Source organism: Sceloporus occidentalis, unplaced genomic scaffold, assembly GCF_023333645.1.
Source record: "Sceloporus occidentalis isolate IW3139 unplaced genomic scaffold, rSceOcc1.0.p SCAF_1, whole genome shotgun sequence".
Taxonomy (NCBI): domain Eukaryota; kingdom Metazoa; phylum Chordata; class Lepidosauria; order Squamata; family Phrynosomatidae; genus Sceloporus; species Sceloporus occidentalis.
The window spans coordinates 188,033,081-188,057,321 of record NW_028316981.1 but is presented as its reverse complement, the minus strand read 5'-3'; the positions used below and the strand labels follow the sequence as shown (position 1 = coordinate 188,057,321).

General features: G+C 47.1%; 2 protein-coding genes across 5 annotated transcripts; one reads left to right on the top strand and one right to left on the bottom strand.

Moving 5' to 3' along the window:
- Positions 1-1,810: 1,810 nt before the first annotated feature.
- Positions 1,811-7,308, bottom strand: LOC149323099 (uncharacterized). 3 transcript variants are annotated; one of them, XM_089487319.1, is made up of 10 exons: positions 6,614-7,308; positions 5,184-5,254; positions 4,049-4,121; positions 3,385-3,431; positions 3,198-3,276; positions 2,718-2,851; positions 2,489-2,621; positions 2,220-2,389; positions 2,017-2,118; positions 1,811-1,900 (listed from the first exon to the last, which is right to left on the bottom strand). In XM_089487319.1, exons 1-9 carry the CDS (start codon positions 6,710-6,712, stop codon positions 2,037-2,039), a joined length of 888 nt encoding a protein of 295 aa, XP_089343445.1. In that variant the 5' UTR covers positions 6,713-7,308; the 3' UTR covers positions 1,811-1,900; positions 2,017-2,036. The 3 variants fall into 3 exon arrangements, with proteins under 3 accessions (XP_089343445.1, XP_089343451.1, XP_089343438.1); XM_089487325.1 differs by lacking the exon at positions 6,614-7,308 and adding an exon at positions 5,357-5,500; XM_089487312.1 differs by lacking the exon at positions 6,614-7,308 and having other exon boundaries at positions 5,184-5,500.
- LOC149323098 (phenylalanine--tRNA ligase alpha subunit-like) lies at positions 7,296-23,722 on the top strand. Of its 2 annotated transcripts, none has more exons than XM_089487295.1 (13): positions 7,296-7,518; positions 15,643-15,780; positions 16,105-16,203; positions 16,518-16,636; positions 16,837-16,929; positions 17,290-17,418; positions 17,759-17,874; positions 19,331-19,415; positions 20,192-20,291; positions 20,595-20,763; positions 20,892-20,969; positions 22,282-22,396; positions 23,267-23,722. In XM_089487295.1, exons 1-13 carry the CDS (start codon positions 7,333-7,335, stop codon positions 23,370-23,372), a joined length of 1,533 nt encoding a protein of 510 aa, XP_089343421.1. In that variant the 5' UTR covers positions 7,296-7,332; the 3' UTR covers positions 23,373-23,722. The 2 variants fall into 2 exon arrangements, with proteins under 2 accessions (XP_089343421.1, XP_089343429.1); XM_089487303.1 differs by lacking the exon at positions 7,296-7,518 and adding an exon at positions 13,691-13,828.
- Positions 23,723-24,241: the final 519 nt, after the last annotated feature.

Here is a 24,241-nt window from a genome sequence, read left to right as displayed (position 1 = left end):
AAGATAGTCCAAAAGGATACCATGGTCAATGGTATCAAAAACCGTGAGAGTTATAGTAGAACCAACAGGAGTATGTTCCCTCTGTCTAGTTCCTAGCATGCATAGGTCATCTACCAAGGTGATCAAAGCTGCTGTCACATATTGAAGGCTAAAAATTGAAACTAACATAGATAATTCTATCTCATCTAGAAACCGCTCAAGGTGAGAGGCCATCACATGCTCTAACATAACGGTTTATTATTATAAAATTCATTAAAACCAAGTTTCATGTCAGACATATGTCATGTATAAGTATACTTAAAATTAGGCTTTTGGTATATCTTGAAATGTACTGTAATATTGTATTATTGTTGATGTCTTTTTAAAAATTGAATAAAGATTATTAAATAAAAAAAATAAAACAAAGTTTCAGTAATAACTTCTATAACAAAGGGCTAGCAGTGAGTGACACAGTCTAGACATTAAAAGTTACAGAAATAAAAACACTACAATACAATATAGATGCAAGATTAATAATAACAACAACAATAAAATAACAATACTGTAATGCAATTCTCCAAATATGGTAATAATGTTACAAATAGTAACAGGAGTAAGCTTTCTGGGCTCTGCTGCCTCTGCCTCCTCCATTCCTGGGGGTCTCTGTGGGTTTTGCTGCGCTTGTCCTGCTGGGAGCAGAGCTAGTGGAAGGAAGGGAGGGAGGGAAAGGCCATGCCAGCCTCAGGGGCTGCAGTAGAGACCCCCGTCCCTTGGTCTGCCTCTTCCATGGGAATGGCATGGGATGGAGGAAGGAAAGGGATGGGAAAGGGGGAAGAAGGGAATAAAAAGGGGGAAGGGGAAGAGGGGAAGGAGAAGAAGGGAGGGAAAACGGGAAGGAAAGAAGGAAGGAAGAGGGAAGGAAGGAAGGAAAGAAAGGGGAGGAAGGGAGGACAGAAAGAAAGAAATAGGGAAAGGGAGGGAGGGAGAGAGAAGCAAGGAAAGAGGAAGGAAAGAAGGAAGGGAGGGAGGAGGGAGGGAAGGAAGGAAGAAAGGCAAGGAAGGAAGGATGGAAAAAGGACAGAAGGAAGGTAGGAAGGAAGGAAAGAAGGAAGGAAGGTGGTAGAAAGGGAAGGAAGGAGGGAGGATAGGAAGAGGGAAGGGAGGCAGGAAGAGAAGGAAGGAAGTAATGATGGAAAAAAGAAGGAACGATAGATAGAAAGAAAGAAGGAAAGGAAGGAAGGAAGGAGGAAGGAAGGAAGGAGGGATGGAAGGAAGGAAGGAAAGAGGGAAGGAAGGAAGGAAAGAAGGAAGGAAGGAAGGTGGTAGAAAGGGAAGGAGGGAGGGAGGATGGGAAGAGGGAAGGGAGGCAGGAAGAGAAGGAAGGAAGGAGGGAAATAATGATGGAAAAAAGAAGGAATGATAGAAAGAAAGAAGGAAAGGAAGGAAGGAAGTAGGAAGGAAGGAGGGATGGAAAGAAAGAGGGAAGTGATGGGAAAAAGAAGGAAAGATAGAAAAAAAGAAGGAAAGGAAAGAAGGAAGTAGGAAGGAGGGATGGAATGAAAGAGGGAAGGAATGATGGAAAGAAGGAAGGAAGGAAAGAAGGGAGGAAGGAAGGAGGGATGGAGGGAGGAAGCAAGGGAGAAAGTAAGGGAGAAAGGAGGGAAAGAATGAAGGAGGCAGGAAGGAAAGAAAGAAAGAAGGGAGGGAGGGAGGGAGGGAGGGAGGGAGGGAGGGAGGGAGCGAGAAAAGAGAGAAGCAATGAAAGAGGTAGGAAGTAAGGAGAGAAGGGAAGGGGAGGGAGGGAGAGAGGGAGGAAGGCAGTTGAAAGGGAGGGAGGGAGGATGGGAAAAGGGAAGGGAGGAAGGAGAGAAGTCTCTTGGGGTAGAGCCATGGCACCAGTGGAAGGGATGGTCTTTTGGTCCTGTGAGGGGAAGGAAAGAGAGATACTTTTGGTTTGTGCGTCTTCCCTTTGAAGGGAAAACCATTCCCCAGGTAGAGAGACAGAGAGAGAGGGACACAGAGGGAAACCAGACTCACTGCGAAAGAAGGCAGGGCGCTTATTTGGGAAAGAAGTAGGCCTTCATGTCGTGCACCAGGTTCAGCCTCTGGAGCAGGATTCCAAAGATGTCAATTGCTTCCCTGCAGGGGACAGAAAAGATGGTTGGTTGAGGGTTGGTTTGTATTCCTGCTTCTAGCCCCATTGGCTACTTCTTCCCCAGGCCTGCCTTTCAGCCAACTACCCTGGGACCAGGTATGTTTTGAGCTTCCTTCTGGTCCCCTGCTCTTTGGGTTGGAACTGGCTGAACAAGAAGTTGGCCAGGGCCACAAAGTGGAACAACAGCTTGTCCTTCAGGGTCTGGATGTTGCTGAGGTCTGCTACAATGGTCCTGATCCCTCTGATCGCCTTCACCTGAGGAGAGAAGCAGGTTTTCTGGTAAACAACCTGGAAGGAGGGAGGGAAACTACGTTGGGTTTCCTACCTTGTGGATGAGCTATGTCAGCTCCGTACCTTGGCCAAAGGCAACTCGTCACCATTCAGAATCTCACTTTCACTCAGTTTCATGATGAAGATAGACAGGCAGGTGTTGAGGTCGTTGCAGCTGCCTTCAGAGAAGACGGCACACATGAGCTGATCACAGGCTCTAGAGAAAGGGAAGGACAGCCAATGGCATCCCTGCCGGACCCCCAACCCCTAGGAGAGAAAATAGGGCACATCCTGGGAGGAGGAGTGTACCCACGTTTCTTCTGATTCCAAGTAATGATCTATCATCAGGTACAAATGATCTGTTGAGATGACCTTTGCCATGTGCCACTTCTCTTCTTGGTCGAAACTGGAGAACCTTTTGCACAGCCGATGCAGGGTTTCCATCGTCTGTCAGAAGGGGAAAAGAGAGCAGGGAAAATGAGGCCCAGTGTGACAAGCCTTGGGAATGTGTCCTTCCTTCCTATTGGACTTGGTCTTTAATGTGGATTTTGGGTTGGATAACTTTAAAAAGGGGGAACTATTGTCTCTTGAAGGTTTTAATGCTCATTTTGGTTTCCACGCTTATCTTTGGTATCAAAAAGACAAGGTGCATAAAGAATACCTAGATCATTATATTAGAAAGCCACTGCAGAGGACTTGGATGAAGTATAAAAACAAACAGTTTCCGATAATCCCAAAGTGGGATTGTAGACATTAAAATAAACCAGTATTAAGAGTCTCCTTCCTTTCTTACCGGGGAAGAATTAAGTTCACTCAAATCAAACTCCTGATTCTCATCGGAAGTTCTCCCCTGAACTTCTTGGACTCTGAAACTGAGCAAGAAAAGGTCAGGAAACAAAACAGGACGATGCTAGGGAAAGGCCTCTTTGAGAAACATCTTCATGCGCCGGTCATTCGGCTGTTTGGAGAGATAAACTTACCTGGGCCCAGGAACAGTCTCCGCGGGGCAGGGATCGGCATCTGAATCCTATAAATAACGGAGGGGAAGAGAAGTGAGAGGGAGAACATGGGCTACAAGGGGGTGGCCCTTTTGTTTCCCATGAGTTGAAAGAGTTCTTCAGAGTTCTTTAGGGTGGAAAAATGAAATGCATAGATATAGGATTATGGGAGACACCTGTCTTAAGGAGACTTTATACATGTGAAAGGGATCTGGGAGTCCTAGAGACCATAAGTTGAACATGAGTGAACAGTGCGATGTGGCAGCTAAAAAGGCCAATGCTATTTTAGGCTGCATCAATAGGAGTATAGTCTCTAGATCAAGGGACGTAATACTGGCAATCTATTCTTCTTTGGTCAGGGCTCTCCTGGAATAATGTTGTGTCCAGTTCTGGGCAAAACAATTCAAGAAGGATGTGGAGAAACTGGACCTATGCGTCCAAAGGAGAGCGACTGAGATGGTCAAGGATCTGGAAACCATGTCATATGAAGAACAAGTCAGGGAGCTGGGGATGTTTAACCCAGAGAAGAGAAGGTCAAGGAGTGATATGACACCCCTTCAAGTATTTAAACAAGGCCGCAAGGGGATGGTCTTGGGGTGGCCCTGTTCGTAAAAGCCTCCCCCCTGCCAGTTTTGCCCTTTTTTACCTGTGAGTCGAAAGAGTTATTCACTTTCTCCCCATCTCTTCCTTTCCCTGCGGCTCCTGTCTCTTTTGCTTTTCTATCAAGAGAAAAAAAGAATGAGTTTGGACAGTTCTCCAATAAAGAGGAAAAAAAAAGTGGGGGGGGGGGATGGACTCTATTACTTTACCATCAAACAGGGAAGGCCCTAGCTCCACCAGGGCTACCCTCAAGAAGAAGAGCCCTCCCTCTGGTCCATCTGCCTTGGTCCAGGCCTCAGAGGGAGAGAAGAATGCTGGACCTGATCCCCTCTTCCCCTCACCGTTTCCTCCTCCATATGTCTTGTCTTTTTAGGTCAGGGGTAGGCAACCTGCGGCCTGCGGGCCAAATGCGGCCCGGCAAGGCCTTGGGACCGGCCCCAGCCCGGTCCTGCCGCCGATTGCCGCCGGGGCCTTTGGGGGGCAATTGTCTATAGAAGCCTCAGAAACATGCATTTATATTAACATTTTTTTTAAATCTGCAATTTTTTTTGCATGTCCTCCATTTTTTTTAAAAAAGTGTCTTCCATTTGAAAATTTTGTCCTACATTTGTCCTGGTTTATTTATATATTTACATTTTTAAAAAAAATTATTTAATTATTTATTTATTGGCTTCGGCCCCCCCCAATTGTCTGAGGTCACTTTGGAGGTATGCTGTTTAAATCATGCATGCATCCTATCCTAAGAGTCAGGAAGCTGTGCCAAATGAAGACTGGCTTTTGCGTGGCTTCCAGACTCTTAGGACACATGCATCATTTAAACAGCATACCTCCAAAGTGACCCAAAGCAGCTTTATTTTGGCCTGTCTTTATAGAGCCCATACTTCCCCATAAAGAATCATTGGGGAAATTTTTCCCATAGAGAAATCATATTAGCCCATAAGGAATCATTGGGAGATATTTTCCATACTTGGCCACAGAGAATCATTGAAGAGTACTTGCCGTGGGCAAGTATTTTGTAATGGTTTCTCTGTGGGCAAGTACAGTACAGCCATTTGTTTTAGTATGTCCCAGAAGAAAGAAAGGAAGGAAGGTAAGAAAGAGGAAGGGGGGAAAGAAAGAAAAAAAGGAAAGAAAGACAGAGGACAGGAAGCCAGGAAGGAAGGAAAGAAGTGGGGCCTTACTCTGGATCATTGTCCTCCTTATTTTTGCGCCTGATGCATGGGAACATCCACTGAATAGGTTTTTTGGAGACCTGCAAACAAAGGAGAGAGACGGTGAAGGAGAGCCAGGGAAGATGAGGGACAACATGGCTGTCCTCCCACCGCTTGGCCTCTGCCCTTCGGCCCTCACTCACTTTGAGGAAGTCCTTGAAGCGAGGCATGGTCAATAAAGGGGGACCTGAGACTCAAGTCCAAGCCAAGGAGCCTCACAGAAAGCAGCCTCTGGCCTCCAACCGCCAAGAACCAACAGCTGAAGCAGGGTCTTGGGTTCTAGAATGGAGTCCAGGTTCCAGAGAACATATGGAAACTTTGGCCTGTTACAGACTGCCAAAATAAAGCTGCTTCGGGTCTCTTTGGAGGTATGCTATTTAAATGATGCATGGGTCCTAAGAATCCGGAAGCTGCACCAAAAGCTGCACTCCAGTGCTTAGGAATGGAGCGTGGCTTTGGCGCGACCTCCGGACTCTTAGGACCCATGCATCATTTAAATAGCATACCTCCAAAGAGACCCGAAGCAGCTTTATTCTGGCAGTCTGTAACAGGCCTTTGGCCCTATACAGACAGCCATAATAAAGCTGCTTCAAGTCACTTTGGAGGTATGGTGTTTCAATGATGCATGCGTCCTAAGAGTCTGGAAAATGCGCCAAAGCTGGCTTTGATGCAGCTTCTGGACTCAATGTATCATTGAAACACCATACCTCCAAAGTGACTTGAAGCAGCTTTATTTTGGCCCATGTCTAGGTTAGGACTTGACACCTGTTTCTATGGTTTTAGAGCCACTGTTGTTGCTTTGCATTGAGTACCGCTGCCGTGTTACTGCCCCCCCCCCCCCCATATGTTTCCTTTTTGCTCTTACTGAAGTGTGGCTGCCTGGCTATTAGTGTATTTTGGCCCTGTTTGCACATTTTAATGACTTCCAAGGCAGACAGCAGGAGGAGATCTAACAATGCTATTTGTGGTTCCCCTACATCTACAGTGTAGGGCCTTGCCCAAAAATGCAATGTTAGAAACTAGCTGATAATTATCCAAAATGGTGGGATCCTGGGGTGCTTTTTTAGCAATGGTATTATAACTGCCTCCTTCAGGGAAGCTGGAAGTCTGCTAATTTTAGTAAGGCATTGACTATTTCCTCTACCCACTTAGCCAGCTCTTTAATAAGTCAAGGGAAGGGTTCAACACACATGTGGTGCCCTCAGTCCTCCAGAAAATCATGTCCTTGTTCTCAGGTTGCACAAACTGAAAAGTATCTACATATTATCCCTGGACAAGTGGAGCCAAAGTTATATCCACTGGATCTGTATGAATTATTTTATCCACATCACAATGGATCCAATGGCATATAACATGCACTCTTTTAATATTTACTTTTGTGTAAAGACTAACAAAGCTACCTTTGTGGATGTGATGGAGAGGAGCAAGCTTGTTTTCTGCTGCTCCAGAGAACAGGACCCCAAACAATTGATGGAAGCGGCAGGAAAAGAGCTCAACATTAGGAGGAACTTCCTGACAGTAAGGGCTGTCTGACAGTGGCACAGATATAGTTTGGGGACACTGGGTTGACCTCTGGGGTATTAGCTACTCTTCCTAATTGGATGCCCTCTGCAAATGTGCTAATAATCATGCCCTCTGTTCCACTGACAGTATCTTGGAAGGGCTTGGGACTTGAATACATCCCTGGCAGAAAGAGAAGATGCTAGGCCCCATGAAGGAGGCCATGGACATGAACCTCCAAGACCCAAGCAGAGAACACGGAGGGCAGTGAGGTCTTGAGGGGGCCTCATCCATAGGGTCGCCATGGGTCGAGATCCACTCCAAGGCAGTGAACAACAACAAATGCCAGCCTCCTCTAGGTCTCCACTCTCCATTGACTGTAGCTGCCACGCAAATGGCTGCCGCCTCCTCCTCCTCCTCCTCCTCCTAGGCCTGCGTAGGGGAACCGGAAGTTACGTTCTTGGAAGTGAGAGTCCAATATTATCGAGCCCTGTTCAGGTCTTGCTCTGGAGGCGACGCGCTAGGACAAAACCAGGAAATCTCTATGGCTAAGGAAAAAATGTCGTCATTTCCGCTTCTCATCGCGAGCCGGAAGTGGCTGTCAGGAGTCGCCGGGAAGATGTCTCCCACCATGGAGACGGCGACGGAGGCTGTCTCTCCGGCGGAGCTGCTCTTACAAAGGCTGGAGGCGGCGGGAGGGACTGGCGGCGAGGCCGGGATCTGTACCCTGGAGACGGCCGCGGTGCTGGGCCTGGACCACCAAGTGCTGGTCGGGGCTGTGAAGAGCCTGCAGGCGCTGGGGGAGGTGAGACTGGAGGGGCACCGGAGGCGGGGCTTATGCACGCCACGCCCCTTCGTTGCTAACAGCCAATTGGAGGACTGGTCCCGCCCCTGGTGGCCTCTGATTGCCTGGGAGAGCTTTCGGTCACCCCTAGTGGCAGCTGTGTAGAAAGGAGAGAGGAAGGAAGGCATTAGCTGCTGTGTGTGCCTTCAAGTCCTTCTAGGTTTCTGAGACTTCAGCTCTCAGAATTCCTGAACAGTGAGCATACTGAGTGGGACTTCTAGGAATTGGAGTCCAAAACAGGGCTGTTCGACAGTGGAAGACAGTCCCTCCTCAGAGTGTAGTGGAGTCTCCTTCCCTGGAGGTCTTTCAGCAGAGGCTGGATGGCCATCTGTCAATGGGGATGCTTTGATGGAGAGTTCCTGCATGGCAGAATGGGGCCCTTGTGGTCTCTTCCAACTCTATGGTTCTATGAACATCTGGAGGCCCAAAGGTTGAGAACCACTGCCCTAAGGCCAACCTAGCCTGGGGTTTTCTTGGCAAGATTTGGTTCAGAGGAGGTTTACCATTGCCTTCCCCTGAGGAGGCTGAGAGAGTGTGACTTCTTGGCCAAGGTCACATACACATGCACATTATACACACACACATATTGTTGTTGTTTGCCTTAGGGCCCCTATGGAGACCCTAAGGCAAACCTATCATGGGGTTTTCTTTGCAAGGTTCTTCAAAGGAGGCTTTCCATTGCTTCCCCTGAGGAGGCTGAGAGAGTGTGACTTGCCAAAGATGGGCTTCATCTCTGAGCAGAACCTGGTCTTCTAGAATCATAGTCCATCATTTAAAGCAGTACACCATTTATTATATAATCAATCTTTGTTGTTGTGATGGTAGTTTAACTTCAGGTCACTTATGACTTCCGGCGACCCTAAGGGAAGGACAGCTATGAAAGAATTGGAGGAGATCCTAAAATGCAAAGATACACAACTGAGCACAAAAATTAGAATCGTACAAGCCATCATATTCCCTATTATCATGTAATAATAATAATAATAATGTTTATTTATATACCGCTTTTCCAAATTAGATCAAAGCGGTGTACAACAGGAAGTACAATACAAAGTAAAACAAACAAACAAACAAACATAACAGGCCTCTCTCCCCCTCAAGATGGTGGTCAGAAGGAGGGCTTTTCTTCTTTCAGGCAGGCAGTTGGAGCTTGCCTGCCTCTCTCCCCCCAAGATGGTGGCTGAAGGGAGGGCTTTTCTTCTTCAGGCAGGCAGTTGGAGCTAGCCTGCCTCTCTCCCCCCAAGATGGTGGCTGAAGGGAGGTCTTTATTTCTTCAGGCAGGCAGTTGGAGCTAGCCTGCCTCTCTCCCCCAAAGATGGTGGCTGAAGGGAGGGCTTTTCTTCTTCAGGCAGGCAGTTGGAGCTAGCCTGCCTCTCTCCCCCTCAAGATGGTGGCTGAAGGGAGGGCTTTATTTCTTCAGGCAGGCAGCTGGAGCTAGCCTGCCTCTCTCCCCCCAAGATGGTGGCTGAAGGGAGGGCTTTATTTCTTCAGGCAGGCAGTTGGAGCTAGCCTGCCTCTCTCCCCCTCAAGATGGTGGCTGAAGGGAGGGCTTTACTTCTTCAGGCAGGCAGTTGGAGCTAGCCTGCCTCTCTCCCCCCAAGATGGTGGCTGAAGGGAGGGCTTTTCTTCTTCAGGCAGGCAGTTGGAGCTAGCCTGCCTCTCTCCCCCTCAAGATGGTGGCTGAAGGGAGGGCTTTTCTTCTTCAGGCAGGCAGTTGGAGCTAGCCTGCCTCTCTCCCCCCAAGATGGTGGCTGAAGGGAGGGCTTTATTTCTTCAGGCAGGCAGTTGGAGCTAGCCTGCCTCTCTCCCCCTCAAGATGGTGGCTGAAGGGAGGGCTTTACTTCTTCAGGCAGGCAGTTGGAGCTAGCCTGCCTCTCTCCCCCTCAAGATGGTGGCTGAAGGGAGGGCTTTTCTTCTTCAGGCAGGCAGTTGGAGCTAGCCTGCCTCTCTCCCCCTCAAGATGGTGGCTGAAGGGAGGGCTTTTCTTCTTCAGGCATGCAGTTGGAGCTAGCCTGCCTCTCTCCCCCTCAAGATGGTGGCTGAAGGGAGGGCTTTTCTTCTTCAGGCATGCAGTTGGAGCTAGCCTGCCTCTCTCCCCCTCAAGATGGTGGCTGAAGGGAGGGCTTTTCTTCTTCAGGCATGCAGTTGGAGCTAGCCTGCCTCTCTCCCCCTCAAGATGGTGGCTGAAGGGAGGGCTTTTCTTCTTCAGGCAGGCAGTTGGAGCTAGCCTGCCTCTCTCCCCCTCAAGATGGTGGCTGAAGGGAGGGCTTTACTTCTTCAGGCAGGCAGTTGGAGCTAGCCTGCCTCTCTCCCCCTCAAGATGGTGGCTGAAGGGAGGGCTTTACTTCTTCAGGCAGGCAGTTGGAGCTAGCCTGCCTCTCTCCCCCTCAAGATGGTGGCTGAAGGGAGGGCTTTTCTTCTTATAGGCAGGCAGTTGGAGCTAGCCTGCCTCTCTCCCCCTCAAGATGGTGGCTGAAGGGAGGGCTTTTCTTCTTCAGGCAGGCAGTTGGAGCTAGCCTGCCTCTCTCCCCCTCAAGATGGTGGCTGAAGGGAGGGCTTTACTTCTTCAGGCAGGCAGTTGGAGCTAGCCTGCCTCTCTCCCCCTCAAGATGGTGGCTGAAGGGAGGGCTTTACTTCTTCAGGCAGGCAGTTGGAGCTAGCCTGCCTCTCTCCCCCCAAGATGGTGGCTGAAGGGAGGGCTTTACTTCTTCGGGCATGCAGTTGGAGCTAGCCTGCCTCTCTCCCCCCAAGATGGTGGCTGAAGGGAGGGCTTTACTTCTTCGGGCAGGCAGTTGGAGCTAGCCTGCCTCTCTCCCCCTCAAGATGGTGGCTGAAGGGAGGGCTTTACTTCTTCAGGCAGGCAGTTGGAGCTAGCCTGCCTCTCTCCCCCCAAGATGGTGGCTGAAGGGAGGGCTTTACTTCTTCAGGCAGGCAGTTGGAGCTAGCCTGCCTCTCTCCCCTCAAGATGGTGGCTGAAGGGAGGGCTTTTCTTCTTCAGGCAGGCAGTTGGAGCTAGCCTGCCTCTCTCCCCCTCAAGATGGTGGCTGAAGGGAGGGCTTTACTTCTTCAGGCAGGCAGTTGGAGCTAGCCTGCCTCTCTCCCCCTCAAGATGGTGGCTGAAGGGAGGGCTTTACTTCTTCAGGCAGGCAGTTGGAGCTAGCCTGCCTCTCTCCCCCTCAAGATGGTGGCTGAAGGGAGGGCTTTTCTTCTTATAGGCAGGCAGTTGGAGCTAGCCTGCCTCTCTCCCCCTCAAGATGGTGGCTGAAGGGAGGGCTTTTCTTCTTCAGGCAGGCAGTTGGAGCTAGCCTGCCTCTCTCCCCCTCAAGATGGTGGCTGAAGGGAGGGCTTTACTTCTTCAGGCAGGCAGTTGGAGCTAGCCTGCCTCTCTCCCCCCAAGATGGTGGCTGAAGGGAGGGCTTTACTTCTTCAGGCAGGCAGTTGGAGCTAGCCTGCCTCTCTCCCCCAAAGATGGTGGCTGAAGGGAGGGCTTTTCTTCTTCAGGCAGGCAGTTGGAGCTAGCCTGCCTCTCTCCCCCTCAAGATGGTGGCTGAAGGGAGGGCTTTTCTTCTTCAGGCAGGCAGTTGGAGCTAGCCTGCCTCTCTCCCCCTCAAGATGGTGGCTGAAGGGAGGGCTTTACTTCTTCAGGCAGGCAGTTGGAGCTAGCCTGCCTCTCTCCCCCTCAAGATGGTGGCTGAAGGGAGGGCTTTACTTCTTCGGGCAGGCAGTTGGAGCTAGCCTGCCTCTCTCCCCCCAAGATGGTGGCTGAAGGGAGGGCTTTACTTCTTCGGGCATGCAGTTGGAGCTAGCCTGCCTCTCTCCCCCCAAGATGGTGGCTGAAGGGAGGGCTTTACTTCTTCGGGCAGGCAGTTGGAGCTAGCCTGCCTCTCTCCCCCTCAAGATGGTGGCTGAAGGGAGGGCTTTACTTCTTCGGGCAGGCAGTTGGAGCTTGCCTGCCTCTCTCCCCCCAAGATGGTGGCTGAAGGGAGGGCTTTACTTCTTCAGGCAGGCAGTTGGAGCTTGCCTGCCTCTCTCCCCCCAAGATGGTGGCTGAAGGGAGGGCTTTACTTCTTCAGGCAGGCAGTTGGAGCTAGCCTGCCTCTCTCCCCACAAGATGGTGGCTGAAGGGAGGGCTTTACTTCTTCAGGCAGGCAGTTGGAGCTAGCCTGCCTCTCTCCCCCTCAAGATGGTGGCTGAAGGGAGGGCTTTACTTCTTCAGGCAGGCAGTTGGAGCTAGCCTGCCTCTCTCCCCCTCAAGATGGTGGCTGAAGGGAGGGCTTTACTTCTTCGGGCAGGCAGTTGGAGCTAGCCTGCCTCTCTCCCCCTCAAGATGGTGGCTGAAGGGAGGGCTTTACTTCTTCGGGCAGGCAGTTGGAGCTAGCCTGCCTCTCTCCCCCTCAAGATGGTGGCTGAAGGGAGGGCTTTACTTCTTCGGGCAGGCAGTTGGAGCTAGCCTGCCTCTCTCCCCCTCAAGATGGTGGCTGAAGGGAGGGCTTTACTTCTTCGGGCAGGCAGTTGGAGCTAGCCTGCCTCTCTCCCCCTCAAGATGGTGGCTGAAGGGAGGGCTTTACTTCTTCGGGCAGGCAGTTGGAGCTTGCCTGCCTCTCTCCCCCCAAGATGGTGGCTGAAGGGAGGGCTTTACTTCTTCAGGCAGGCAGTTGGAGCTTGCCTGCCTCTCTCCCCCCAAGATGGTGGCTGAAGGGAGGGCTTTACTTCTTCAGGCAGGCAGTTGGAGCTTGCCTGCCTCTCTCCCCCAAAGATGGTGGCTGAAGGGAGGGCTTTACTTCTTCAGGCAGGCAGCTGGAGCTAGCCTGCCTCTCTCCCCCCACGATGGTGGCTGAAGGGAGGGCTTTACTTCTTCAGGCAGGCAGTTGGAGCTTGCCTGCCTCTCTCCCCCCAAGATGGTGGCTGAAGGGAGGGCTTTACTTCTTCAGGCAGGCAGTTGGAGCTTCCCTGCCTCTCTCCCCCTCAAGATGGTGGCTGAAGGGAGGGCTTTACTTCTTCAGGCAGGCAGTTGGAGCTAGCCTGCCTCTCTCCCCCAAAGATGGTGGCTGAAGGGAGGGCTTTTCTTCTTCAGGCAGGCAGCTGGAGCTAGCCTGCCTCTCTCCCCCCAAGATGGTGGCTGAAGGGAGGGCTTTTCTTCTTCAGGCAGGCAGCTGGAGCTAGCCTGCCTCTCTCCCCCCAAGATGGTGGCTGAAGGGAGGGCTTTACTTCTTCAGGCAGGCAGTTGGAGCTAGCCTGCCTCTCTCCCCCCAAGATGGTGGCTGAAGGGAGGGCTTTACTTCTTCAGGCAGGCAGTTGGAGCTAGCCTGCCTCTCTCCCCCCAAGATGGTGGCTGAAGGGAGGGCTTTACTTCTTCAGGCAGGCAGTTGGAGCTAGCCTGCCTCTCTCCCCCCAAGATGGTGGCTGAAGGGAGGGCTTTAATTCTTCAGGCAGGCAGTTGGAGCTAGCCTGCCTCTCTCCCCCAAAGATGGTGGCTGAAGGGAGGGCTTTTCTTCTTCAGGCAGGCAGTTGGAGCTAGCCTGCCTCTCTCCCCCAAAGATGGTGGCTGAAGGGAGGGCTTTTCTTCTTCAGGCAGGCAGTTGGAGCTAGCCTGCCTCTCTCCCCCCAAGATGGTGGCTGAAGGGAGGGCTTGTATGGATGTGAGAGCTGGAAAGTTAGGAAAGATGACATGTCTGAGTTGGGATTTTGAACTCTGGTCATAGTCCAGCACTCAAACCCCTTTGTCCCTTTCTCCAGTATGTCAGGAAGAGAAGTTAAACGGGTTTAGCCTCCCTGGCAAGCAACACCTGCTGAAATGCCAGTGAAATACAATCCAGACACAGGAGCCATGTCTCTTCCTTCATGTGGCCATCCTTGTTGTTGTTTGCCTTCAAGTTGTTTCCAACTTCTGGTGTCCCTGTCATGGGGTTTTCTTGACAAGGTTTGTTCAGAGAGGCTTTGCCATGGCCTTCCCCTGAGCCTGAGAGAGTGTGACTTGCCCAAGGTCACACAGTGGGGTTCATGGCTGAACTGGGAATTGAACCCTGGTCTCCAGAGTCATAGTCCAGTGCTCAAACCATTATACCACGCTGCAATGCCAGCTGTGTATTTGTCCTTCAGCAGTTACTGAATAATGAAGACTTTGGATTGAAGATAACTAACTTTTCAAAAAACTGTCACAGCTATGAAGCCCGTGTAGAACAATTCTGGGCAAATCTCAAATCTTTTAGCTTAACTTACTTTGCAAGATTCATCTGAAGACAGAATGGCTCCCTCAGTTCCTGGCAGAAGGGTAATGTACAAAGATTTGGGAACACAGCTGCCATGATTTTGTCCTTCCTTGCATTCTCTTCTAGTCTGGGATTTGTACAAAGCACTGTTTCCTTATTGCTTAGTTTCTTTTCTCCTAACTCCTGTTTCACCAAGTTGCTGTTTGTACTCTAGTTGAATTGTGTTTTACTGGCATACTGCTAGCTGTTTATGGCAATTTGACAATGATGGCATCCTCTCGGAACACATTCATTCACTCATGCAGGCTTTTTTAAAATCATGCCTTAAAAGTATTTTCTCGTGGTGCTTACCCAGCTGGCATGCACAGTATGAAAGAGATTAACACATTACCAAAAATCCAAGAGCTACATTCTACCTCCTCCAAATCATACCCTATCTGGGCTGGTCTTTGGGAAAGAAGGATTCACTGTATTCAGTGGTAGCTGCAATGTATAGTGGTCCCTCCACATTCACTGGGATTAGGAGTGAAAAACTCGCATGAATGTGGAAAAACAGCAAATGAAAAAAGTCACTATTCTTTTTACCAAGAGAACACCTCTCTAGGAATCTCCAGGTCCTCCAGTGCAACTCTGTGGTCAATGTCTGCCAGAGGTTGACCCATGCTGGAGGACCTAAAAATGCCTAGAGAAGTGTTTTCTCTAGGAAATTCTAGGTTCTCCAGCCCAACTCTATGGTCAGGTTTACCAGAGAACATAGATTCCTAGAGAGAACATACTAATCAAAACTGCAAATAATCAAATCCGCCACAGTCAGAGCCACAGATGTGGAGGGCCAACTGTATTTCTACTCCACTGTGATGTCTTAATGTAAGATCAGTCCCATCCTGACTGGACAGCACTTGTCTCAGAAGAAGTCCCAGTAAAAATGTTTTCAGAAGCGATGATGGCAGGAAATGTTACTGGTTAGTCCTAGCTTCCAACACATCATTAGATCTCCCTGCACGTTGTTGGAAATGAAAGCTTGCAAGGCTTTTTTGGGAAACAAAATATTGAAATACCATAAATATCAAAGCTAAAACTGTTCTAGATAAGTTTTCTTTAGCAGAGGAGCAGAGAACATACCCCAATCTGATGTTGTTTCTACTGAGACCCTGAACTGACTCTAAATAAATAAGGCAGGCAGTTTCAGGTTACTGAAACTGTTACTAATGGCTTTGTATTTACATATGTATGGGGGACCTACATTCTAACTAGCTGATGAACAGATCAGGTAAAAGAAAAGAAAAAGCTTGAGTCTTTAACTACTATCCTGGTGATCTGAAAAAGTAGAGGAGAAGAAGACAGGTGGAATGGTGAGTGAAAAGGAAAGTAAAATATCAAAAATCCACAAAACAGTGATACCTTTAATAGGCCAACCAAAATGCCTTGATGGAATGTGAATAGATATTCCTGCACATAGAAAACTACCATATGAGAGAGAATATTGGGCTTGAACATTACAGACAGAATGTTTTGCCTGACCTATTTTCTATGTACATTTTTAAAAAAGAAAGTTATAAAATTTATTTGGTAGTCTGACTTTCTATTTTCAAATGGAAGTGGTTTATCCAAATACAAGTTTCTCTTCTCAAGATGAAGTAGTTTCATGTGGGAAGCACGGTGCTTCCATCAATACAGGTGGTGGTTCAGGTGGATGGGGAAAGGCTGTAAGGTATTTGGGGGCTCCTGGATAGGACCACAGGTATTACTTTCTCTTTCAAATGCTATTGCATTCCTTTCTCTTTTTTCTCCCTCCCCCTGCCTCTCAAGCTTCAGCCCCAACCCCTTTCTTTTAAGTGAATTGTACCTTTGAAGATATTCTCATTATTCTCTTCAGGTGATTGAGGCAGAGCAGCGCACATCCAAAAAGTGGGAGCTGACACCTGAGGGCCAAGAAATTGTGCAAGAAGGAAGCCATGAAGTCCGAGTGTTTAACAGCATCCCTTCTGAGGGTCTGGTCCAGAGTGAGCTGATGGTAACATTCCTTCCCACATGCACTGATTGTCCCCTCTGTCCTAGTGCTGCAACATATTATTGTGGCCTCACTTAAAATTCCTCCTTTTTTTCTTCCGAGGATGTACTTCCCATAAGACATGTGGAAATCATACACTCCACCAGATGTTGTTGAAGAGGAAATTGCGTATTTCTCATCACTGTATATGCTGGATAGGGCTTCTGGAGGTGACAGGTCAACAACTTCTGGAGGACTGTACCATTCTTGCATCTGCTCAGCAGATATTTTCTTTTGTGGCATTTGACTGGTCACCTGTGGCCTGATGTTTCCTCTGTTTCGCTGTAGAAGCTGCCCAGTGGAAAAGTGGGATTCAGCAAAGCAATGTCCAACAAGTGGATCCGGCTAGACAAGAACTCAGAAGGCGGACCCCGGATCTTCCGGGCGGTAAGTCACTCGAGGTCCCCATTTATCTTAGGTATTTGTTTCTGCAGGGTAGTATATGTTGCTTTGTGCCCTAAGTGATTGAATAGTAGGGCTTTTCAGAACAACAGAAAAGCTGCTTTTTTTGTTTTGTATTATGATTTTACTGTACACCGCTATGATCATCGCGGAATAGCGGTCTATAAATAAAACATGTTATTATTATTATTATTAATTTTAAATGCAGTGCTGCTTCAAAATTAGTGGAATCCAAGGATAATGGGATGGGAATGAAAGCATTAGGACTCTGTCTTCAAAGAGCTTTTCTTCTTTCCTAGGTAGAGGTTGTACAGGATTCAGTGAGGGAGAAGCTGCTGCAGGTGCAACATGGGGAGGCTGATAGCCTTGAAGAGAAAGACAAGAATGAACTGAAAAAGCGGAAACTCCTGATGGAAATGTGAGTTTAGATTTCATCACCCCTCCCCAGATGATATCTGTTTCTGGAAATCATTTCTGCAAAAACAGAGATTGTGGGGTTTAGTTTTCCCACCCTCGCTGTTGTACAGAAATGTATTTTGTGGTATGCAAACTCTTCAAAAGAAATTTAGATGTGCTCTGTTCAACAGAAGTAGCAGCAAAAACTGTGTTTGTTTTCAGGAATCTGAAGTCATACTGGGTCAAAAAAGGAAATACTTTCAGTACAAGTGTTGCCAAGCAGGAAACAGACCTCACTCCAGAAATGATAGCCAGGTAAGGAACCATTGTGGTCATTCTTTGGTCTGTGTTCTCATCTTATGGTTTCCCACCAGAATTTGCTCTTATGTTCTGGATCTGCATCTTGGCTGTAAAGTTCTTAGTTTCACAGTGATTCTCCAATATCTCCTCAGCCATCATGAAATGATGAAAAGAATTTCCATTGATCTTGTCATCTTTGCAGTCCATTTTGGCAGAATTATTCACCTCCCTGCTTCCTTTAACATGCTGATAGCTGCTTTTTTTATAAGTAGCATTTCTCCAACTGAGTGAAAAGTGATTTGCAAGGAACCATACCCAAAGACAAAATTAACTCTCTTTTCTCCTTGCTCTCACTCATCTTCCCCAAACTTGCAGTGGTTCTTGGAGAGACTTGAGTTTCAAGACGTATAACTTTGAGGCACTGGGCATCATGCCTGAATGTGGACATCTCCACCCACTGCTAAAAGTCCGCAGTCAGTTCCGACAGATCTTCCTCGAAATGGGGTATGTATTTCTTTATCTGCAAAATCCTGATGGGCTGGGAGGACAAAATGTGTTCTCCCGTAATATGTACATTTGAGAACTGAGCCAACATGGTTTTTAATTTTGATCTCATGCCAGCATGGAATGTTTAATACATTTCCATTATGGATTATTTCCTGTGAGGATGATAGTTCTAGCAAAACACTATGGCTAAAGCAGACCTCCTTCTCATTGCTTTTCTAGGTTCAATTCTTGATGACTTCTGTGCTGGTTGGAGCTTTATTCCTATATTTCATCAGAAGCTATTCCAGTGACTGCTTTCTTCATACCTGTCTTGTTGACTAAATGTTTCTTTCTTCAGTTTCACAGAAATGCCTACCAATAATTTCATTGAGAGCTCCTTCTGGAACTTTGATGCCCTCTTCCAGCCGCAGCAGCATCCAGCCAGGGACCAGCATGACACTTTCTTCATAAAAGGTCAGTTGGCTGCCATTCACCAGCCCTTTCAAAGCTAGGATATCAGGGTCTCAGGATTTCTCCCTTTATGGGCTGATCACAGTAGAGTCCTGATTCTTTAGGATGTGGATTTTCAATATGCAGTGGTGAATTGCAAGAGACCTGCAATTTTACTGCCATAATTATCAGACAGCCCCCTTCTTAAATTCTTCCTCCCATGCATTGTTCTGTATCAAGAAGTATTTTTGTGGGCACCTAAAACAGTTCACATCTGAACCAGGAAGCTTCTAAGAGCCTTCCAAAGAAATGCATTGCTGGTTGTCCAAGAAAAGGATCGGAAGGGAGCATAAGAGAGACAAAAACATTTTAGTATGGAGGGGAGGACAGTAGGAGAGCATAGAGTTCAGACTGAACAGATGAAGCAGGAGGTGTTGGAGGATCACGCAGAAGAACAGCATACACATAGTCATGTAGAGAAAGCACACACTTCCAAACTATACAGATAGGAATGTAGGTGTGCACAACCAAAGCATTTGTGCATGTGTTTTGATTTTATATGGTGTTGAGTTTTGTTCCAGTATATTTGAAGCCTTAAATGAGAGTGGTTTTTATCTTGGATTCTACTCTACCCCAAACTGCCATCTTATTAAACGTTACATCGGTGTTTACAAATTACAGTCAAAGCCACAGAGCTATGCTCACTAATGCTACTAAAGCACAAGCCTAGAGCCAAGACATAGATTCTTAGGAATACACATAATTTTAACAACATATTATTTCTTGCCTCATACACCACCATCAAATCATAGTCCTTCTTTGTGTAAACTAGTGTGTTCAGTGATTTTATCATCATTTTGTTGTCATTCCATGAAGAAGACATGATTTGGGTCCATATTTTTGTGCCATGATAGTGCTTGCAAGCACTAGATTTTGACTTTTACTGTGCAGTCTGCAGCTACCACAGTGCATTTTACTGAAGTGGTGGTTTGTGGGAGGATCCTATGGTTTAAAAAATTGGAAATTCATTATAATCTGTGTTTGATTTAAAATGCCCTTTACCTTCTTGCCATTTTGTTATGACCAACAGTTTATGAAACAAGCTGGGGAGGGCACCTCATCCAAAGGTGATGGGTTAAGTCCTTTTGTCTGCTCAGACCATGACTAGATCATAGCAGCCATCTCATAGTGGTGTCTGAGTCACTTCCCCACAATTCTGAATGTGTTTGTGCCCATGCCCCACTCCCAAGATTGCGACTTCTCTGGCAAGCACACTTTTCTTTGGGCTTGCCCTCATTTTTCTACTGAATGTAATGTAATAGTGGACTGATGTACTGCAAATATGAGCCATCTTCTGGAAGCCTGTCTTCCCTTGGATTTAGAGAGCAATGAAAGTACTTTCTCCAAGCTATTCCTCACATTTCTCCAGAGTATTAGATGGACTTGCATGGGTCCCTACATGTTGTCTCCTTCTTTCCAGATCCTGCTGAAGCCATTGAGTTTCCTATGGATTATCTGAAGCGGGTAAAGAAGGTTCACTCGCAAGGAGGTTATGGCTCTCAGGGGTAAGATTTGATAAATATTTTTTGCTCTGGAGTTGGACCTAGAAGTGCAAACTATACTAATGAAAAGCATGTGCATGTTGAAGACTCAAATTTATGTGATGCCTTGCCCAGCTGACTGTAGGATTAATGGTTACACCTTGTAAAACAAAGCTCTTCAGTTCCTGTGGATGGTGGGGTCATCCTAGTTAGTGATGATCGTGCTACGAGAATTAAAGAAGAACGAGACACAAGGCTCCCATGTGGTGGAATTTAGTCTCCTATGTTTTCTAGAGTCATTGCACTCTTAGAAGTCATAGCCTGAGCTATATTACTTTCCAGATGTGTGTGTTTGTTATTGTTGTGTTCCTTCAAGTCATTTCAGGCTTACGGCAATCCTAAGGCAAACCTATCATGGGGTTTTCTTGGCAAGATTTGTTCAGGGGAGGCTTGCCATTGCATTCACCTGAGGCTAATAGAGTGTGACTTTTCTAAGGTCACTCAGTGGGTTTCTTTGCCCAGGTGGGAATCAAACCCTGGTCTACAGAATCTCAGTGCAACACTCAAATCTCTAGGCCACACAGGCAATGTGTAGGGAAGCAAAATCTCAAATTCTGCAATAAAATGGCAATGGATGACTTCTTAAAAACTAGGTCCAGGCAGTAAGCTCTTTCTTTCAACTTCTGAGAGTAATAGTGCTTATACTGGTCTGTTCTTCAGTCCTATATCTCAGATACTACCTTTTGGAATCACAAGCCACATTTCTTTTATGTAATCTCTTCCCATTCTTACCCTCCCAGGTACAAATATGACTGGAAACTGGAGGAGGCTCGGAAGAACCTCCTTAGGACGCACACAACTGCTGTCAGTGCCCGCATGCTCTATCAGTTAGCACAGCAGGTAGCTACTCAATAATACTTTTTCCTACTTTGCACTGTCTTGGATATGTGAATTATGAAAAAAAATGAAGGAATGGCTTCACTGTAAATGCAGGAGTTGGCAAATGTGCCCTTATGAGATTTATGCTTATAGCACACCCAGTGTGAAGCCAGCATTGCCTACCCCTACTGCAGGGTAATTGTGGGACTCATCTAAAGCTGGTAGGGCAGGGTTCACCTAAGTCTGGGTGCTCTATCTGCTGAGATTAAAATGTCTGAACCAAGACAAAGTGCAGTAGGTTAATGACAAATCCTTCTTTGACAGGAAAAATTCACCCCTGTGAAATACTTCTCTATCGATCGTGTCTTCAGAAATGAGACATTAGATGCCACACACTTGGCGGAATTCCATCAGATCGAAGGGGTAGTGGCTGATTATGGCTTGACCCTAGGGGACCTGATGGGTGTCCTGAAGGAGTTTTTCACCAAGTTGGGTAAGAATTGTTGAATGGTGAAATGGAGGTGGATGTCAGAGGGCAGGTCTGGGGATGGGCAGCAGTCTAGGAGAAAGGCTCCTTGGGGGTTGCCTGTTTCCAGGAACCAACTGTTATCTTTTTGGCAGGAATCACTCAGTTGCGCTTCAAGCCTGCATACAATCCTTATACAGAGCCCAGCATGGAGGTTTTCAGCTATCACCAGGGTGAGTACTAGGAATTGGGTGAATGCAATTTGAAAAACTGCAATGTTGCCTGTTTCTCCCTACCCTTCTCTCCTTCTGTTGGGATCTTTGCTATTAGATAAGATGGTTAAAAGAGGCCAAGTCATGCCAAATAGTGGCTGTCATGTTTTTCAAGAAACAGAGCAAGCTATCTGAAAACTCTGATCCCCATTTGGATTCTAAGCTATCGGACTTTTTAGCTTTCGGCCTCAGCTAGGAAGGCAGCTGGGCACTGATTGCCTAAAGAAGGAATTCTGACTGTCCCCAATTTAGCCTTTGATAATCCCCTTATGACTCATGCAAAAACTGGCCATCCTGATAATACGATATAAATTAGGATCCTTTTCCACTGTCAGCATACCCTGATGTGCTGCCTTGTCACCCATTTGTAGGAATTCCTCTTTCTGAAGGCCCCACGTGTCCTGATATTTGAAGGACATGCCACATAATTTTCCAGAGCAATATTTCAGCCCTTATTAAATACAAGACTCATGACTCTGAAGCTACACGAACTTAATACCTGACATCTCTTTCATATATTAGTCTTATTTTTAAAATCCTCTATAAACAAGACTTCTCAAAATATTTTTAAAGACAACAGGATATTAATGTAAGGTTTCCCGCCCCCTCTGTTTGAGGGTAAAGAGACTCCAAGGGGATGAAAGATGTGCCACCCCCTCCTTTCCACATTGATTGTGCTTCCAATGTTTAAACTTTCTTGGGCTTTCAGATAATAGTGGATCTAGAATTGGGGCACAGTAAGAAAAATACTTGTGTGTCCTTGTGTGTATGTGTGTACATAGATATCTCTATAGAGAAAATTTTGCACCCATTTCAGTATTTATTTATATCTTGTTTGTCTCCCATACAGTACTTCAAAATGCAATGTTTTAATTGGCTTGTACAGCCATTTGAACATTGAATCAGTGTGCTCCTTTTGTCTTGTACTTTATCCCTCCTTCTGCTCTCCATGATAGCTGTGGGACTGGCCAAACTGTAACATGTTTTTTGTCTCTTGATTTTAGCTATGAAACACTGCGATTGGAGACATTTTCTTCTATATTCTCATTATACCTTACATACTCCTCCCCATCTCTGTCTACGCCTCTTGGCCTAGTGCAGATCACCACAGGTCCTTTTTCTTGTGTCTTAGAGATGTGTGCAGATTCAATTTGTGCAATAAGCTTGGATCTTATTCAGGACTATGGTCCTGATACCATCCAAGATCTTTGGCTAAGTTGTTTGCTTTGTCCCACTTCCCTACCTTAATGGTACAACATTCATTCTCTTGCAGGATTGAGGAAGTGGGTGGAAGTGGGCAATTCAGGAGTCTTCCGCCCAGAGCTGCTGCTGCCCATGGGCTTGCCTGATGGAGTGTCTGTCATTGCTTGGGGACTGTCTCTGGAACGGTGAGTACCTTTGAGTCCTGGGAAGATGGGCTAGCTCCTTTAGCCCACTTTTATATTACCCTTTTGTACTGCATCCTGCCAGAAGGCTGGTGGATGTCTCTGTGGTGGGGACCAAACACATCCATAACTCACATTGCAGGTTTCTAAGACTCTTAAGTAAGCAGGAGCTGCAACTAATCTTAATAAACCTCAGTCTGCAGTTGGCACCTTCTGTCTCTGAAGCTCTAATCTCTGCCATGAGACTAGATGACCCAAGCCATGTGCCCTCCTCACCTCTGAAGGATTAGTCCTCACCCACCTCCTGACCTGGAACACAGTCAGAAGGTTATTCTCCTGGATCAAACTGATGAAGCATCAAGATTGCTATGCATGTATGGTGTGCAAGAGTGTTCCCATGGCAACATTATTCCAGGTCTAGAATGAGGGTGGGTATGGAAGGAGAGGCACACTGTTAGGCTGCTCAGAGAACCTCAAACTACAGGTGTGCTCCTAGGGAGCTGCTCTTTTTCCTGCATTTCTGCTGTAGTCTAGAATGCAACTACTGGGAATACAGTGTGCCCTTACTTTATGCGGGAGATCTGTTCTGGACTCCCCCACGTAAAGCAAATTCCATCTATGCTCGTGCACGTGGTGGCACAATGGTGCACGTGTGCCATGGGCACACACCCTATTATTCCCTATGGGATGCGCTGCCCCTTCTCCCCATGTGGCTTTCAGCATATGCTGAAAGCTGTGTAAAGCACGCCTGCGTATGACGCGGGAGCACTGTATTTTTGATTTTAACAACATTTTCATACTGTCTCCAGCATTTTTTGTGGGGGTTATAATTTCCAAGAAATTCCTCCTGAAACTCCTTTCCTTTTCTTCCAGGCCCACCATGATCAAGTATGGCATCAATAATATCCGCGAGTTGGTTGGTCACAGAGTCAATTTGCAGATGGTATACGACAGCCCACTCTGCCGCTTGGATGCATAGGTTCCAGATATCTTCCTCTATCTTTAGGCCTATTTATTACCACTCTTCCTTGCTGGAACAATGGGACCATTCACAGTTCTGGATGATAGTGGGTGGAGGAATAACTGAAAAGCTGCTTAGACTGTGTGGACCTTCTAGTTACATCCTTTTGAAGGAATGGTCTCTCTCTAATTGCAACCCAAGCTGTATGAATTTAAAGTGTCTCATCTTACAGTCTACTGTTGACAGTGCAAGAACACATGCAGGATTGGTTGCTGCTTTAGTTACCTGATTCTTGTGCAGTGTAACTAGACAACTTGCTACCATATTCTGTTGAAGAGTAACATATATAGATAAACCTCTGCACCTTTCATTGTCTTCTGTCATTCTTCTTGAACACCTGAGTTTCAGAGTGAGTAGATGGATGGGCCAGGAGACACTGTCACCTGCCCTCTGTGGTGATAGAGAAAACCATCTACCTAGACCTGTGTGCCATTTCCCCACTACCACATTTTCATTTTATAAACTAGTATATAACCTCTCCTCCCTTCCTAAATAGGCCTAAAGAAGACTTGTTATTTCAAAATTTAGTCCGGAGGAATATCAGGGGCATAATGGTACATCTATTACTCTTTCAGCACTGAAGGATGCATTCCTGGTTAGGCAGGTGGAAACAGATTTTGGAGAGGGATCAGTAAACATTTTGGCACCACTCTCTTGATTATAATACTTTCTTTGTGACCAGTTTTCAGAGGCCCAGTAAAGTCTAGGCTAGAGGGCAGAATTGATATGAACTGGACCTGTAGCCAAGCTGAGATGGGGTGGGCTTGACCAGTATGTCAACAAAGAGCAGACTGTTAGTCACGCAAGTGCCAAAGAAAGAAGGATAA